Source organism: Musca vetustissima, unplaced genomic scaffold (genome assembly GCF_032173495.1).
Source record: "Musca vetustissima isolate MV318-11 ecotype Yass unplaced genomic scaffold, APGP_CSIRO_Mvet_v1 utg109325, whole genome shotgun sequence".
NCBI classification, from domain to species: Eukaryota; Metazoa; Arthropoda; class Insecta; order Diptera; family Muscidae; genus Musca; species Musca vetustissima.
Window position 1 is genome coordinate 33,599 of NW_026883860.1, and position 17,369 is coordinate 50,967.

General features: G+C 34.3%; 1 protein-coding gene and 1 long non-coding RNA gene across 2 annotated transcripts; one reads left to right on the forward strand and one right to left on the reverse strand.

Annotated features, from left to right (window-relative positions):
• Positions 1-13,311: 13,311 nt before the first annotated feature.
• LOC133330858 (uncharacterized) lies at positions 13,312-14,271 on the forward strand. Its single transcript, XR_009754361.1, has 2 exons — positions 13,312-14,074; positions 14,152-14,271. It is a non-coding gene; the product is annotated as an uncharacterized LOC133330858 (long non-coding RNA).
• A 1,294-nt stretch (positions 14,272-15,565) lies between these two features.
• Positions 15,566-17,080, reverse strand: LOC133330857 (uncharacterized; the record flags this gene model as incomplete). The annotated part of the gene is made up of 2 exons (XM_061539261.1): positions 15,566-15,589; positions 15,664-17,080. Coding segments are annotated over 2 exons (1,441 nt in total), but the record flags the coding sequence as incomplete, so codon positions are not given.
• Between the last annotated feature and the right edge of the window lie 289 nt (positions 17,081-17,369).

The following is a 17,369-nucleotide window of genomic DNA, read 5'->3' on the forward strand; positions in this document are numbered from 1 at the left end:
TTTTATATGTGTTTTATTTTCGAAATCCATACAGTCAAAATCGTTAATAATATCCATTATAGTCCATTTCGCTTAAAGGCCAAAAACGGATATAAGCGAAAAAAGTACTATTTACTGACATTTTTCTTCCAAATTCATACAAATTATTTGTTCTATAGTCCACTTCGCCTATAGTCCATTTTCGTTTATAGGCCACATTTTCTGTGCATGCAAAACTAATATTGCATAGAAAAAATTTTCATATAAGCCACCCTGTTTTTTGAACTTGAATGACATTTGGATTTCTGGCACCTGTTTTTTGAAATTTTCATATAGGCCACCCAGTTTTTTGAACTTAATGGCATTTGGATTTCTGGCAACATTTATAAATGTCAAAAATTGCTAGATTCATAGAAGTTGTGAAAATGGGTACGCGCGTTACATTGAGTGTGGAGAAAAAATTAAAATTATTGAAAGACTATGAAGAAAATAATATGAAATGTGGACAACTGAGTGCCAAGTATAGAGTAAATAAATCAACAGTTTATAAAATAATCAAAAATAGTTCAAAAATTAAAAAAGCTTCCAATTCGTGCAATCTAAAAACATTGCGTCAAAGAAAAGGTGATCACCCTGATATTGAAAAGGCGCTTCTTATATGGTTTAATGAAATGCGTGGCCAGAATGCAGTGGTGACTGGCCTGATGCTTTTAAACAAAGCTAAAGAATTTGCAGTGAAATTAGAAAAAGATTTTGAGCCAAATACATCATGGCTATTCCGTTGGAAGAAACGCAACAAAATATGTGTTGGAAAAAATAGAGTCGTTTGTTATAAGTTCCATAAAAAAGAAGCAAACTAAGATTACTGATTTTTTTAAAAATAGTGAGCAATTCGTTTTTTTTTTATTTAATCCCCCAAAGACTTAAAATGGATCTCATAATTTAATTTTTTCGTTACAATAAGCTTTCAAAGCATTTGAATTAAAAAAATAATAAGTTATTGTTTAAACAATTTATTTATTTTAAATAAATATATGAATTTGTTTTAATAAAATTAAATTTTATTTAGAAAAGTACATGTTTTGTGTATAGTCCATGACGTGTATTATATCACGATTCAGTTATAATCAAGTAATGGACTTAAAACGAAATTCGGATATAGTCCACAAAAGTTTCGCTATAAACGAAAACTACTGTATTTATAATTTTTTTTTATAACTGAAACAAAAGTTGTGCAAAAACTGGAAATTTAGGTACCCTTATATGAGGGCTACCAGAAAAAGTCCCTTGTATGGGGGCTACCCGAAAAAATTGACCTATATTTATAATTTTTAGTATAGAGATTTGCTACCCAATAAGAACTCAATGTACCCAATTTCAGGGAATTCAGTTGAAAAACGCGCTCAAGAAACTCAAAATACCGAAAATTTAGGGGTACCCTTATATGGGAACTATGCCTAAACGTGGACCGATAAAGCCCATTTTCGAACTTGACCTACCTGCAGACAAAAGACGATTCTATGCAAAATTTTGGCGATATATCTCCATTCGTTTAGACGCTAGAGTGATTACAACAGACAGACAGACGGACATGGCTATGTCGTCATAGAATTTTACGCTGATCAAGAATATATATACTTTATAGGGTCGGAAATGATTATTTCGAAGCGGAAAAACGAAATTAATATACCCTCCATACGATGGTGGAGGATATAAAAATAAAAAAGTTGATTTAGTTTCGACCAACCAAAAATTGGGTCAATTTAGTTTTCCGTCGATTATTTTTCGGAAAAAACTTTCACAATAACTTTATTTTTGAAAAAAGATAAAGTACATTTATTTCATTTGCAATTTTAGTTGATTTAGTTTTGGCCATCAGTGTGTATGCAAGCCTTCAAGAATGCTTTATACCAAATTACAGTGACATCGGTGGCAAAATACGGGTAAAACCTTCAAAATACCGAAAATCGTTCGGTACCGTTAGGAACTAAACCAAAAACGATATTGGCTATGTAGGCTATACTGTGGACCGATATATTCCATATGCAATATAAATACGACCCTAGGAGTAATATGCGCAAAATTTAAAAGCTCTTCTGCAATATTGTCAGCTCTATCGTGATTTCAATATATGGAGAGACCGACATGGCTAAATCATCATAGAATTAAGAATATTAGTCATATTGCCTATTTTGACAGAGACACCATATACAAATCCCTATTCAGTTTCGCTATTTTAAAGTATTTAGCCCTATTTCCCGACCTGTAGAGGCTGTAATTCCGAATTGTGAGTTTTTGGGAAGTGAATAACATATTTTTGAAAAAATGTTCCATATGCGACCCTACTGGGTGTTAAATTGTAAACAAAGTACAGGTCGCATTTATAATCCAATTTGAATGAAATTTGGCACAGCTCATTTGTTTGGCCCAAGGACGAACCCTATTGAAATTGTGAAAAATCGGTTCAGATTTAGATATAGCTCCCATATATATTTTCGTCCGATTTAAGGTAAATGGTGCACCAAAGACCCATATATCTTTCGATTTGCACGAAATTTGGTATAATGTACTGAATTGAGCCTAAGGTGATGTCTGCCAAGTTTCAAGAAAATCGGTTCAGATTTAGATATAGTTCCCATATATAGCTTCGTCCGATTTCATGTAAATGGTGCACCAAAGTCCCTATATATCTTTCGATTTCCACCAAGTTTGGCATAACGTACTGAATTGAGCCTAGAATGATGTCTGCCAAGTTTCGTAAAAATCGGTCCTGATGTAGATATAGCTCCCATATATAGTTTCGTCCGATTTCATGTAAATGGTGCACCAAAGTCCCTATATATCTTTCAATTTGCACGAAATTTGGCATAACGTACTGAATTGTTCCTAGAGTGATGTCTGCCAAGTTTCAAGAAAATCGGTCCAGATTTAGATATAGCTCCCATATGTAGTTTAGTCAGATTTTATGTAAATGGTGCACCAAAGTCCTTATATATCTTTCGATTTACATGAAATTTGGCACAGCGTACTGAATTAAGCCTAAAATGATGTGTGCTAAGTTTCGTGAAAATCGGTTGAGATTTCGATATAGCACCCATATATATGTTCGTCCGATTTAATGGAAATTGTTCACAAAACTCCTTATATATCTTTCGATTTGAACAGTATTTGGCACAGTGTACTGAATTAGGTCTAGAATGATGTGTTTTAAGATTCATTTAAATCGGTCCAGAGTTAGATTAATGTAATGTAAATGGTGCACCCAAATCCCTATATATCTTTCGATTTTCACGAACTTTGGTAACAAACATCATTCTAGACCAAATTCAATAGGTCTAGAATGATGTTTGTTAAGTTTCCTAAAATCGGTTTAGATTTAGATACAGCTCCTATATATTTTTTCTTCCGATTTTATGTAAATTGTGCACTAAAGACCCAAAGGTTGTCCGATATCCATACAATTTTGTACAATGAGCTGTAGTTAATATAAGTTAAATTCTGGCAAGACTCATTGAAATCGGTTCAAATTTTGATATAGCTTCTAAATATATATTTTCCGATTTTTTTCCCATTTTTCACAAATATAAATGCTTCACTAAGGTGGGTCCAATCGGCACAAAATTTTACACTACGTACTGAAGTTACTTTAACATAACGTGTGGCAAGTTTAGTTGAAATCGGTTTAGATTTAGATATAGCTCCTATATATAGTTTCCTCAGGTTTTAAGTAAAAGGTGCACCAAAAATCCAAAGTTAGTCTGTTTGCTACAAAATTTTGCACAATATACTGAATTTAGTATATCGTACCATGTGCTAAGTATTGTAAGAATCGTTTCAGATTTCCGTCCGATTTTAAGTAAATGGTTCACCAATGACCAAAAGGTAGACCGATTGACACAAAATTTTGCACAACGTACTGAAGTTAATATAACCTAGCGTGTAGAAAGTTTTGTAATCGGTTCAGATTTGGATAGAGCTTCTATATATATTTTCTGCCGATTTTAAGTACATGATGCACCAAAAACTCAAAATGTGGCTGATATGCACAAAACATACTTTCGATGACTTAACATTTTCATGCATTAACATGTTAATGGTCCTTCAAAAATTCGACGTCTGTTAGGATTCATCTGCTGAATATACCCAAAGTGGTGAAGGGTATCATATAGTCGGCCCAGTCCGACTTTACTGCTTTCCTTACTGGATTCAATTTGTATCTTAATATCATTGTATGCCGCTATATTTAAGATGGCATTTCATCAGTCATTCGGTTTGGACAATAAAGTTTTTTTTTTTTTGTAAACATATCATCCTTCAATATCGGGTCTTTTTCGTCCTTATTTTCTTGCACCTTTAACAACATATCACAACATTTCTTACCTCTAAACGTTTTACAAAAATTTTCCTAATAAGGTTTTAAATATAAAAATCCAGTTTATTATCTGAAAATCCGGTTAAAAAATTTATTTTTTTTGTAGAATGTTTCGAGATCAAAAAATTTTGTTTTTTGGTACTTCTAAGAAAATAATGACGAACAAATGCACAGGATATGGTTTACAAAATACGATTTCGACTGAAGTCATGTGATTTCAAAACTATTCTGCAATAGCCGCATACAAAAATATAAGGGGTTTTCTTCATAAAATTTTGAACCAGTGAGCGGAGCAGTATAGTCGGACGGGGCCGACCATTCGATACCCTACACAACTACCACGGAACTCTAATTGTCTGCGGATGTTTATTCCGAGCCTGGGCAATACTTGGTGATATTGGCATCCTCTTGCCCGATTAGAGGTAAACAGCACCTCTTCCTCACACTGACATATTTTCCGAATATTACGAGTATTCAGTACAGCTATTGTCCAGATTACCTTCAACGTGGGTTGTGTTGTGATGTTCGGCTTTCATTTGTGGTCTATATATCGACTCGAAAATAACACAAACAATTAAGTTTTCGGTCCACATCAGTCCAAAATTATTATCTGATCATCACCACAAATTATAGGCGTTGTCCTTGACCATAACTGGAACCTTATGGAACATTTCAAAGCGATCAGCGCTATAGTTCCGCGCTCTGGAGTGATAATGGGTTACTAAATAATATACGAATACGGAGATACCTGTAAATATTTAGGTGTAACTCCCACATCCGAGCACATACATCAATATAATTGGTATTAATTTAAAGGTCAACCACTACTCTTGGATATAATATCAACTTCTCGGATCTATGTCATTCAGGGGTAAATATATACGCTATAGAATACAAATTTTGTCATTTTTCACACAAAAGTCAGGGTCCATTTGACCCGCTAAATATTGGCCAATCTTTATCAAAACAGGCATGCTTATTATTTGGCCCGATCCCCTTCTCCATGCAAAATTTCACGATGTTCGGGCCATTATTGTGGCCTCTGAAGCGACCAGAAAAACCGACAAAAATTTAGTATTTGGTCCATTTCATCCCCTAAATATTAACCGATCTTTCCCAAAAACAATAGGGGTCTTCATTGGCCAGAACCCATCCTACATGCAAAATTTCGTAAAGATTGGTCCATAACTGTGGCCTGTATCGTGTTTACAAATTATAATGGACAGACGGACGGACGGACACACATGTCTAGATCGACTCACTAGTCGAGATATGACGATCGGTATACTTAAAGGTGGGTCTAGGACCAATATTTCGCGGTGTTACAAACTTTTGGGGCTGCACAAAGCTATAATACCCTCACAACATAGTTGTGTAGGGTATAATTACCAGAAAAGAAAAATTATCGCACCAATGACAAATTTGTCCTCCTGCCTTCTTAATACACTCGCCAAGGGCTTTCATACTTTCACAAAGGAATTTTCCACACTGCTTACTAAAATTTGTTATACAAACATCAAATAATTCAATTCATTTTATTACTTTTAATAATAACCTGACAATCACACATCTATTGATGTTAGTCATTCATTGTGGTACCATAATGAGCTTCAAATCACATTACTTGCCTGGCAATACAAATTAATAGACCATTGTGTGTGACGACAACCATTTAAAATTCATCAATTTATTTGCACAGAAAATCAATTTTTAATTTTGTTAAAAATTAATTCGTTCGTTCACTTAATTTACACTTGTGTTGAAACATATAGTAATGCATTATGTAGTTAATTCACCTGAAATTTAAGGTCATGAAATTGCAACATATTAAATGATTGGGGATTTCAACGATTTTCAATTGACTGATAAATGAATATTAACTATAGGATTTTGACTTTTCGCTCTGGATAGAAAATGGTTCTACCAAATATTATCAATATTGGGGGGTATGGGCACATTTCTCAGTTGTAATGATGATCAATGTTGATCGAATTTTTACATCCCAAATTTCGATATTTTGGGCACGTGTTTTAACCAAATTTGCTGAAATTTTATATTTTGGATTCTTATCGAGTAAAATATCTCCCTATAAAATTTGGCCTAACTTTCCGGGTAACCCCCATTTAATGATTTCCCACATTACTCGGTATTTTGAGGGGTTTGGCCACGTTTTTAAAACGAAATGGTCATAATATGATTTTTTAAATACTCATGGGTTGTCAAACCTTTTTGCAAATAATAATCCATATCGATTTACGTTTTGGTATACAGCCATTGTCAATATTTTGAAGGGTTCTCCCATTACCGAATTTTCTCATCCAAGTGGCTATAATTGGCAGGTAAAAAAACTCGTATTCATAAATTACCTAATATAGATTTGGGCACGTGTTTTAACCAAATTTGCTGAAATTTTATATTTTGGATTCTTATCGAGTAAAATATCTCCCTATAAAATTTGGCCTAACTTTCCGGGTAACCCCCATTTAATGATTTCCCACATTAATCGGTATTTTTAGGGGTTTGGCCACGTTTTTAAAACGAAATGGTCATAATATGATTTTTTAATTACTCATGGGTTGTCAAACCTTTTTGGAAATAATAATCCATATCGATTTACCTTTTGGTATACAGCCATTGTCAATATTTTGAAGGGTTTTCCCATTACCGAATTTTCTCATCCAAGTGGCTATAATTGGCAGGTAAAAAAAACTCGTATTCATAAATTACCTAATATAGATTAATAATTAAATATAACCCCATTCAAATATCTCGTTATACTCTACGCAACTACAGTCGAAATCGCTTATAACGACGGTCAAGAGACCGGCGAAGTTGGTAGCTATAAGCGATATATTGTTGTAAACGATACAAATAGAAGGCGAAACTCGGGTCTTTAGATACAGTCGTTATAAACGGAGTCGTTATAAGGGTATTATAGCTTGGTGAGATCACAACGTATGGTATTGGTCCTAGACCATACTTTTGGTATGCTGATATTCATTTCTCGAATAACTGAGGTTTTGTAGATGTGGGTATCCGCCCGTCTGTCCATTATAATCTGAAACAACGTCACTTTTGATCAATAACTGTGGCTATTGATCAAAAGTGACGTAATTTTCAAATGATCCGAACAACACGAAATTATACACGGTGAAGGAGATCTGACCATCGAATAAGCATGGCTCTCTTCATTATAATCCGTTAATATTTAAATGAACTAAGACATTCAAATGAACCAAGACATTTTTGTGTAAAACGTGATTTGCAAAAGATGTCAGGGTAAGAAAGGGAAGCTATATCGCTCAATAAGCTACAATTATGACAAAATATATACCAGGTTCTAAATATAGATCAGAAGAAAGCTTGAGTTCAGCGGTAGTTGTATAGCGTATCATATGATCGGCACCGTCCGACTATAATGTTTCGCTCACTCACTTCGGTATGTTCAAGTTCATGCCCCAGTTGGGAACATTATGTTTTCGGAGCAGCACACAGTGGTGTTTGTAATCATTACATCGATTACGAATACTTTTCTGATTCAGATTTCTATTTCACATTTATTATATAGCCAATATTTATTCCGTTACCCTTTTTTGAATTCAACATTTTTTGTTGCGACAGATTATATGAAAAATGTTGATAACTTAGTCGCATCGTATTTTGTATAATTTGTATATAATTTTTAATATAATTATGTGTTCAAAATTCTCAAAATATAGATTTTTAGGGGGTAGCGTCATATGGAGCCTACTCAAAAAATGCGACAAATATTAAAACTTTTAAGTAGGACGATTTGATATCCAAGTAGAAGCCAACAATTACAACCAATTCGATTGAAAAACGTTTTAAAAATCCTCAAGATACCGAAATTTGGGAGTACTATTAAATGGGGTCTAACCTAAAAACTTGATCAATATGAATAATTTTTGCCAGGAAGTTTTGATAGCCAGTGAGTATACAAATATCAAAGGACAGCCAATTTGGTTCAAAAATGTGGCGAAAATTCTCAAAATATCAAAAAACCACGGGGTACCATTATATGGGAGCCTTAGGAAAACATAATCCAATCAGGTGCATATTCGATCCACTAATTCCCATAGGTATAGGAAGAATTTGTGCAAATTGTGAGCAGCATTTCACAAATTATTTAGATGTTATCCTTTTAGCGCTGTGAACCTACTACAAGATAATCAATAACATAGTCTCCATATAAAGGTCCTGACCGATTTAAGGAATTACAAAAATATTCTCGAGATCACTTTACTTCTGAATATAATCAAAGTGGTGTAAGTTATCATATGATCCCCATCGTTTGCCCCTTTGCTCCTTTACTTACTGTTTAACTTGTTTCTTTTTCAATTTATATGAATTAAAAACGATGCAGGTTTAATTTTGGTTTTTGTACACAACAACAAGATGATAAGGGTTTAGTAAATATTTACTACTGATGTTTAACTTTGAAATGTCAAATTTGAATTGTTGTCTGGTCTGCCTTTCTAAAGTGCATTGTGATGTGGACGACATTTATAGTTGTTCGTTCATGTTTTTGCCTACAAGCAAGCCGTTTCCTCACTTGGAACCTGACAATGCCTTGGAGTCATTCTGATCTCCTGTAAAAATAAATATCTGTTATCATATGGAATTTTACAAATATTTAAATGATCAAGATGTGAAATGTCCTTCCTTTCATTTGGAATAAATTAACTAAAACAAAAGAAAAAAATCAACCAAAACAATCATTAATAACATCATTAGAAGATTGAAGTTGAGGTCAATGAAGCTACACGAAAATAGTACAGTAGATCGCCAACACAAAAACAAACAACAACAATAATAATGAAAATGTAAAGTAATTTTATTACTTCATTTATATCATCAAACAAATCCGCCTACCGATATCAAGTGGTCATGTACTTAAGCTTAAAACTCTGTTCGCAACTTTTCAAGTACCCATCATCATTGCCTCCAGAAAAAATTCAAACATTTATTCCATTCACCACCTAATAGATAAGGTTGAAGGTATAAAAGCAACTACAACAACCATCTACACATCTTATTATCATTTGAGATCTTAAATGGCGTGGTAAAAATCGAAATATAGAGCAAAACGTGCCTTCCGCTGCTGCTACTTGAGCCGAAGAAGAAGCCGAATCCCTTGATAATTATTATGAAGATTTGATGGGTGATGAATTTTGATTGTTTCTACTATTTCATTATATTTTTTTATTGGCTAGACGAATTTAAAATAAAAAAAATGTTTAGTGGTATTTCGAGATGTTTTGGCAAGATTATTTACAGCATATGCCTATAGCAGCAAAATTTCGTGCGTGTGATTTCGAAAATGGCATCTTCACCTGTTTTGTCTACTTTCGATTTTGAATTAAAAGCGACTATTAACATTAGCTAGCAAAGGGATAGGCTCTTCTTGTTTTGAATTTTAATGATCAAATTTTTACTATGGGAGAGTTACAGTAATGTTGAAATTTTGGTCTACATTTTGTTGATACAATCATACGATATAAATTTATTGTTGAATAACTCTCATAGTGTGGAAATAGTCTTTTACGACAACAACCAAATTTTGCCATTCCATAAATGTTGTCATTTTGTTTGTAAAACCTCGAAATATTCAGTTGGAGACTCCATACCTTAGGTACATACAGCTGTGTTCATTAAAATGGTAGTGCAATTGGGTTGTTAGGACTGAACTTTAGATTTTTTTAACCCTTTGTGGCCCAATGTTGCTCACAGGCAACAAAATGTTTTAGAGCTTGTTTTTAACATGCAATTAGTAGATATATATGATTATGGACGACATATATCATAAGAAAAATCAAAAAAATTCAAAAATATGGTAAAGTTATGAGTTTTTCAATATAGAGAAGAGGGTAAATTTGTGTATACAGTCCAAATTATTTAAATCGCTTCATATTTAAATTTTACGTATTCTGCCATCAGAATTATTTTTGATTCCTGTAAAAATGAATATAGGGGAAAATTTAAATGATTCTTCTGTCTGTTTTTTTTTTTTTTTTTTTGATATTGGACTTTCAAAATGGTGTGCTCAATTTCGAGCGAAAGTGCGGCTCGAAAGCATAGATGTGTTCAATATGTTACGAAATGTGTTCAATAAAAAAACATATGTTTCATTGGAATTTGCAATTTGTTTACCAACAAAATTAAGAAATAATACGCCTGCTGGCTTATTAATTGCCCTGGTTTCTACCAGAAAAAGTCTAATGATACTGGAACGTGATAAAATAAGCATTTATGGATATTTTGAGAGAAGTGGGTCCTTTTATACACAAGGGTGCCATTCCCGAAAGCCTTCAGTTAGCAGGTACCTTAAGATTTCTGGCTGTTGGTGGGTTTCAGAGGGTAGTGGCAAATGATTTAAATATAAGTGTTGATCGCACAACAATGTGTAAAATATTGTGGAGAGTAATGAAAGTCCTGGAAGACAAAGTGTGTGCAAGCTGTGGACAGCTGCAGACCAGGATGTAGCCATGATGCTTTTATTTGGCATATGAGTGCAGCTAGGCAGTATTAACAAAAGAGGAAATGGTATGCAAAATAGTTGGCTTCTAGGAGACAGTGGTTACGCTTTAGAAACATTTTTTTGACGGAGCATGGATCTTGTCAACATCGATATAATAAAGTGCACACATCTGTAAGAAACATTATTAAAAGGACTATTGGAAATCTTAAAAGTAGATTTTTTATAGATTCTATTTTTATTTTGATCATATGGTGGTTGAGTTGCCAGATTGATCTCAAAAATGTTACGCGCTGTTTTTGATAAAATGACCCCTTTTTTATTTTCTTTAATCTATATACATATATAAAATAGAAAAAAATTTGTTTGTTTGTATTTTACCGATAGACGCCAAAACCGCTGAACAGATCTTAATGAGATTTACTCTGTATGTCGGGACATGTACTGAAAGTAACATAGGCTATATAAACTTTTAAAATTCCGCGTGGATGCGGAGTTATGTCATCAATAGTAAACATACCTCGAAATTTCTGAACATATAATATGCGTTTATCTTAAGAACGGTTACAGATACCGTTTTCAAAATTTGCCTGAATGGTGAAGGTGTGAATACACACCATCCATACATGGTACGATCAAAGGAAAATGCACTTTTTACTGCATTTTAAAAATCAGCATATTAAAAATTGAAAATATTTTGTTTGTAGACTCTAAAATGCTGAAAAGATTTGACTGAGATTTTCACAGAACGTCATAACATGCCCCGGGAATAACATATGCTAAGATTCCACTTCTAAGATTTCCCGAGGATGCGTTGTTATAGCATCGAACGTAATCATACCTCAAAAATTATGAACATGTAAATCGTGTATATCTTAAGTACGGTTACAGACACCGACTTCAAATTATTGCTGAGTACCGTGAGTGTAAATACGCATCATCCACACGACAGACCGCGGACAAGGGAAAATGCAGAACTCATTGTATTTAAATTTATACGTATAAAAAATATTGTTTGTGGACTTTGAGGCTGCATATTTATTCCTTTATACTGTAGTACTAAGAGCTAAACACTTTCTTCAAGGCTTCTAAACAAATTGTGGAGGAGGTAACAGATGGAGGTGATAATATATATTTTTTGAATGGTTGTTACTTTGCGAAAAAATTGTGTTTCAAGAAAACAAAAATTACCACCATTACAGAAAACAGCGAATTATTTAATAACTACTATACAACTACTACAACATGGACATTAATGCGAGCATATAAAAATACAAGGGTTTACCTAATTTAAAATTAAATTTAGTAAATATTGCAGCTGCATATAGGATGCTTACTAATTAACCATATCTAAATTTGAATTTGATAACTTTAGCAGGGGCAGCGAAGCGCCACGGGTCCCGCTAGTTTTACTATAAAACCTAATGTAAATACTGTATTTTTTAAATAAATATTGTAAACACACCTTAAATATTACTTCAGCGTTCTTTTTCAACTTGTACGTGCTCAGATAAACACGTACGATCTCATTTCGTTTTCAATCCACAAGGCTATATGTGCTCGAATTATATTCCCAATATTTTTTTGGGAATTCGGAATGGAGCACACCAAATTTGGGAAAATGTTTCACATTCGAGCAAACTCGAAATGCAGCACATGGGCGAATAATAGAAAATAGTCCAAATTTTCTCTGTTCATAAAAATAGTAGTAAGTAACTTAAAACGAAAATAACATCCTATAGTTCAGTTGAAGTTGGTTTGGCATTGGCCAAATTTTCTATCGGGTTAAGATCCGTTGATTGCGCAGAGCGTGGCATTACGTCAATCCTTTCGGATTCAAATAATTCCTTTGCGAGTTGGCTGGTATGTTTAGGTTATCTTATATATTTATTCATTTTTCCGGCTTGAGGTCATTGAAAATTAAAAAGATTTTTGGTTTCTTTTTTAATTTATTTTTATTTTTCCAATATTTCGATCATCGTCGATGATCATCATCAGGGATTGACTTTAAAAAACAAAAAACATAATTACATAAATATATTAACAAAATTACAAAATTGGGTTCCAGTTACATTTTATTTTTCTTATTAACACTGATTAACTTCCACTCTCATTCTTTTATAGTTTGCCTCGCGTGTTAAAATGTTAACATATTTAAAGTTAGGTGTGTGCCCAGTTTGAGAACAGTGTACTGCTAAGGCTGTTTTTTGTTCTAGAGGTTTGTTTTTATTTTTATGATCAGATTTGTGGTCGCTTATTCTTGTTTTTAGTTTTGTCTTTGTAGTGCCAACATATACCTTTTGGCATATGTTGGACTTGTCACCATTTCACTTGATTTCATAAACTAAATTAAATTGCTCGTCTGGAGGGGTTTTTGATTTTGATTATCTTATATAGATTATCCTATTGAAATGTCCATTTAATGGGTATTTCCTAACTGGCATATGGTAGGATAATGCTCGTTAGAGCATTCCAGCACTTAAGTGTGAATAAGTCTTTTGTGTCTCGTACCATCGCTCGTTATCGTGATACTGGTAGCATAGCCCGACGTCAAGGAAGTGGACGGAAGAAAACAGCAACATCAGCAGAAATGGCTCGAAATGTAAAGAAGCGACTTGATCGAAACCCGCGTCGCAGTTGTCGAAAACTGGCTCGGGAGCTGAACACATCGCAATATTCCATTCGGCAAATATTAAAAAATGAGCTTGGGGTAAAGCCATTGAAATTCCAAAAGTGCAAGAACCTACACAGCAACAGGAAGAAAATAGACAGGAGCTAAAGAGTTGCTTCGCTTGACCGAAAGTGTTGAACTGCCGAATTTTGGTTTCTCCGATGAGAAAACATTCGTTGTCCAGCAGTTTGTAAACAAACAAAATGATCGTGTTTACTTGCCAAAGAGGTCAGCTGAAAATGTGCACCTTCGGTTGGCCACCAGAATTCAAGTGCCGGTCATGGTGATGGTGTGGGCCGGCATAATAGCCGATAGTCAGAATAAATGCCGAATATTATCGCGAAAATATTCTGGGGGGTGTATTAAAGCCTTGGGTACCAAAACATTTTGACCACAGACCTTGGGCATTCCAACAGGACCATCGCACACAGCACGCGTCACCCAAGAATGGTTACAAAATGAGGTTCCTCGCTTCATTTACAGCGCACAATGGCCACCAAAATCATCTGATACCAATCCGTTGGACTATTGTGTCTGGAGTATTTTGGAATGCAAGGTGAGCACTAAAAAATACCAAAGTGTCGATCATTACAAAAAAGGGCTTCGCCGGTAATGGACCAAAATACCGAAGAGCAACATTCGTGCAGCGTGTGACGGTTTCATTGGCCGTTTGAAGGTCATAATTCGTGCCAAAGTTGACCAAATCGAACAAATCTAAACTTATTCTAGAATTTGATGCTATTTCCGACATTTTTGTTCTCATTCAATAAAATTAAAAAAAAAAAAAATGATATCGTTTGACTTTGTTGCAGTTTTGTTTTCATCTCACCCTGAATACATTATTTTCGATCAATCTCCGGCGTTCAACCACATCACTGATTTGTAGATTTAAATTAGTTTTTATCATTTCAGAGGACGCTAAATGGTTCACCCTACGAATACTGTACCGTACTAGGCACCTATCCTCCAAATTTCTAGTGCCACGTCTACGGCTACGTTGTTCAAGTCTTTTCTTATCTCTTATAGCGTTGAATACCTTTGTAGCACTGTATCCAATGATATTTTACATTTCTTTGTACCATTTTTCTGCATATTTCTCGGCACTTTATTCACTTTCTTGATCTTCAAATTCGATTCTTCAAAATGATTATACCAAAGACAAACTATACGCACGCAGTTTGTTCGAATGGCATTTGTAAATTGATCAACTGCACTACAATTTTTATGAACACAACTGTAAATATATTCTTGGTCTGAATAAAATTCTATGTCTGCATACATTGGTAATACTCTTACGATGTTTGGTATTGAAAATGGTACACATTCATGCCCATGTTTTGGTATAGAATACCGGCAATAATTTTGGGATGTAAGGTAAGCTTTCAACCGAATTGATGTTTTGATTTATCATTGGTTAGCAAATCTTCCTACTAAACATGTTCAATACTGGTCCACGTTTATGGCATTTCTTGTTTATTTTCCACACATTTTTAACATATGCCTTAGAATACACGTAAGAATTCTTATAATAACGAGAAAGCCATTATTTTCATTAATATCAAAACTATTTCATACTTCTATTTTAGCACTATTTGCGCTCATTTCTCTCTCTCTCTGTTTGGATATGTATTCCCCATTCATTGTTGGACTGTATTTTGTTTAGGAAATGTCCCCTGTATCTCCCCTCACTCGCTTGTTTTTTAGTTTTGCAACTGCTTGCTTGCTTCTCTTGTTTACAACCGCGATCTCTCCACTCACTCGATTGTGGCTAGTTTTGCATACCATTGTTTCTTAATTTCGGGCACCGACATACCTCTGCATTGATGTCATAAAATTCGCATATGTATTTTCCAAATTATTTCGATATAAATAACAAATAAGTGTTGATACGAGCAGCAAGCTCAACCGATAGTCTAATTTATAGAGTCTATAATATTTTGAAATTTAATATTTATTTAAGACATAGACATAAATATGTAGTTAACTTTAAAAATATTTTCTAGAATGAATCCATAATTCGAAAACGCGTATATACCTTCCTTGGTTATTAATAGCTTTGCTCATTCATTTCCTGTAAATTTTATGGATTGCAATTTCAGACAAAAACACAACAAAGCATAGCGTCTGCATTATTATCATTCCAACAAAAACAAGACGTAACTTGTCCCAGGTCAATGCGATCGGTTCCATTTTACTAGACTTCTTTTTTTGTTCCGACGACTCGAAAACTCCTAAAGAATCCAACATCCATTTTTTAAGAATACCAGCATAATTCAAATTAGACAGTATCCGATTGAAAGGTTCCAGCAAAAACGATTGTGGCTGCATGTAGGCACAAATTTGATTTACCACCACCGTGTCGGGTAACATTTCAAATTCGTCGTAAAGTCGTGTAGATTTTAAGAATGCCTGATATTGCCAATAATTTGTTAGCATGGCCACCGGGTACTTTAGTTCGAGCATCTGTTCATAACTCTCGAAATCATGGGTATAATTTACATGCTTCAATTGCGTTGTTGGAATCTGTAGAGCATGAATCAAATCTTCGGCAATGAATTTATTCTTCAAAAATGTGTAATTATTGGCAATTAATTCTGGAACCGATTTTGGTTCACGATTTGGTTTCATGTGAAAAGCTGCAAACAATTTGCCTTGAAATGAGCCATTGATTACAATGAAGGCCATTGTAAAAATTATTACAAACAATCGAATACTTTTGTAACGATATTGGATATTTCGAGAATTGCCCAGAGCCAAGCCAAAAATATCCAACCAGGTTATTTTGAAAGATTTGGAAAAATGATATAACAACTGGACCACTGTTATCTTTACAACCAATACAAAAATGCAAAACAACCAGACACGAAAACCAAAGGGTGCCAACAACCAGTCGCCATGTAAGAAATCCATTCGCCCCTTTTTCGAAACCACCACAACGGTGGGCGTCAAAAAATACATCACACTGGAACCAAAATATCGAGCACGCGTTGAATACTTGTAGTAGCCCATTATAAGATCTATTCTTTTTTCTTTCAGCTCGAAAAATATTCCAGTCGAACTGCCGTTTTCATAAACCTCGCTGGTCAAGCTATCGTTGATGTGATGGATGGTAGTGCGGAAATTTAATTTCTTCGCCATCATGCGCATAATATCACCTTGCAAGCCCCAATATTGATCGCTATATGTGCGAGGTTTTTTTCCATTCTTGTCGAAGAGTGGCACGGCAGGTCTCATTGCAACCTCAATGGGGCATTGATGAAAATCTCTCAACTTATTGGGGAATATTTCTTCAAATTGCATTAAGCCTTTGCGAAATGTATTGAATCGACGTGGCTTCGTGTTACGGCATTGTCCTGGCCGAAACACATCATAGCTATACCAATGAAATGTCATATTGCCGACATATGTTGCTACCACGATGTCGACAATATTTCGTTTCATTGCTTTTTGGAATATTTTTTGTAATTCTTGGTGGCGACGCAGGTGTTTGGCCGTTTGCATTATTAATACAAATTTGCCCATTTTTTCGACGAATTGATCATTAATATCGGGTAGTAGAGAGCTGCAAAGAAAGGGGAGAGAAAAAAACACAAAGGGTTTCATAAAATTGTACATATATGCACATATATTCTGTACAGAATATATATATCAAATAATACAAATGTCGTTAGGTTCCAACGAGACAACATTTTCAAACTCTCTTCGAAGAGGTGCGTATTCAAATCTGTCGAGAAATTTAGATCTGGGCTATATCATTGTAACTTGTCCATCAGTATTTCTTTATCATCTACGAAAACGAAATACCAACTTATAGACACTCTGGTTTGAAATATTGTGCTAAGAGCTTCCGC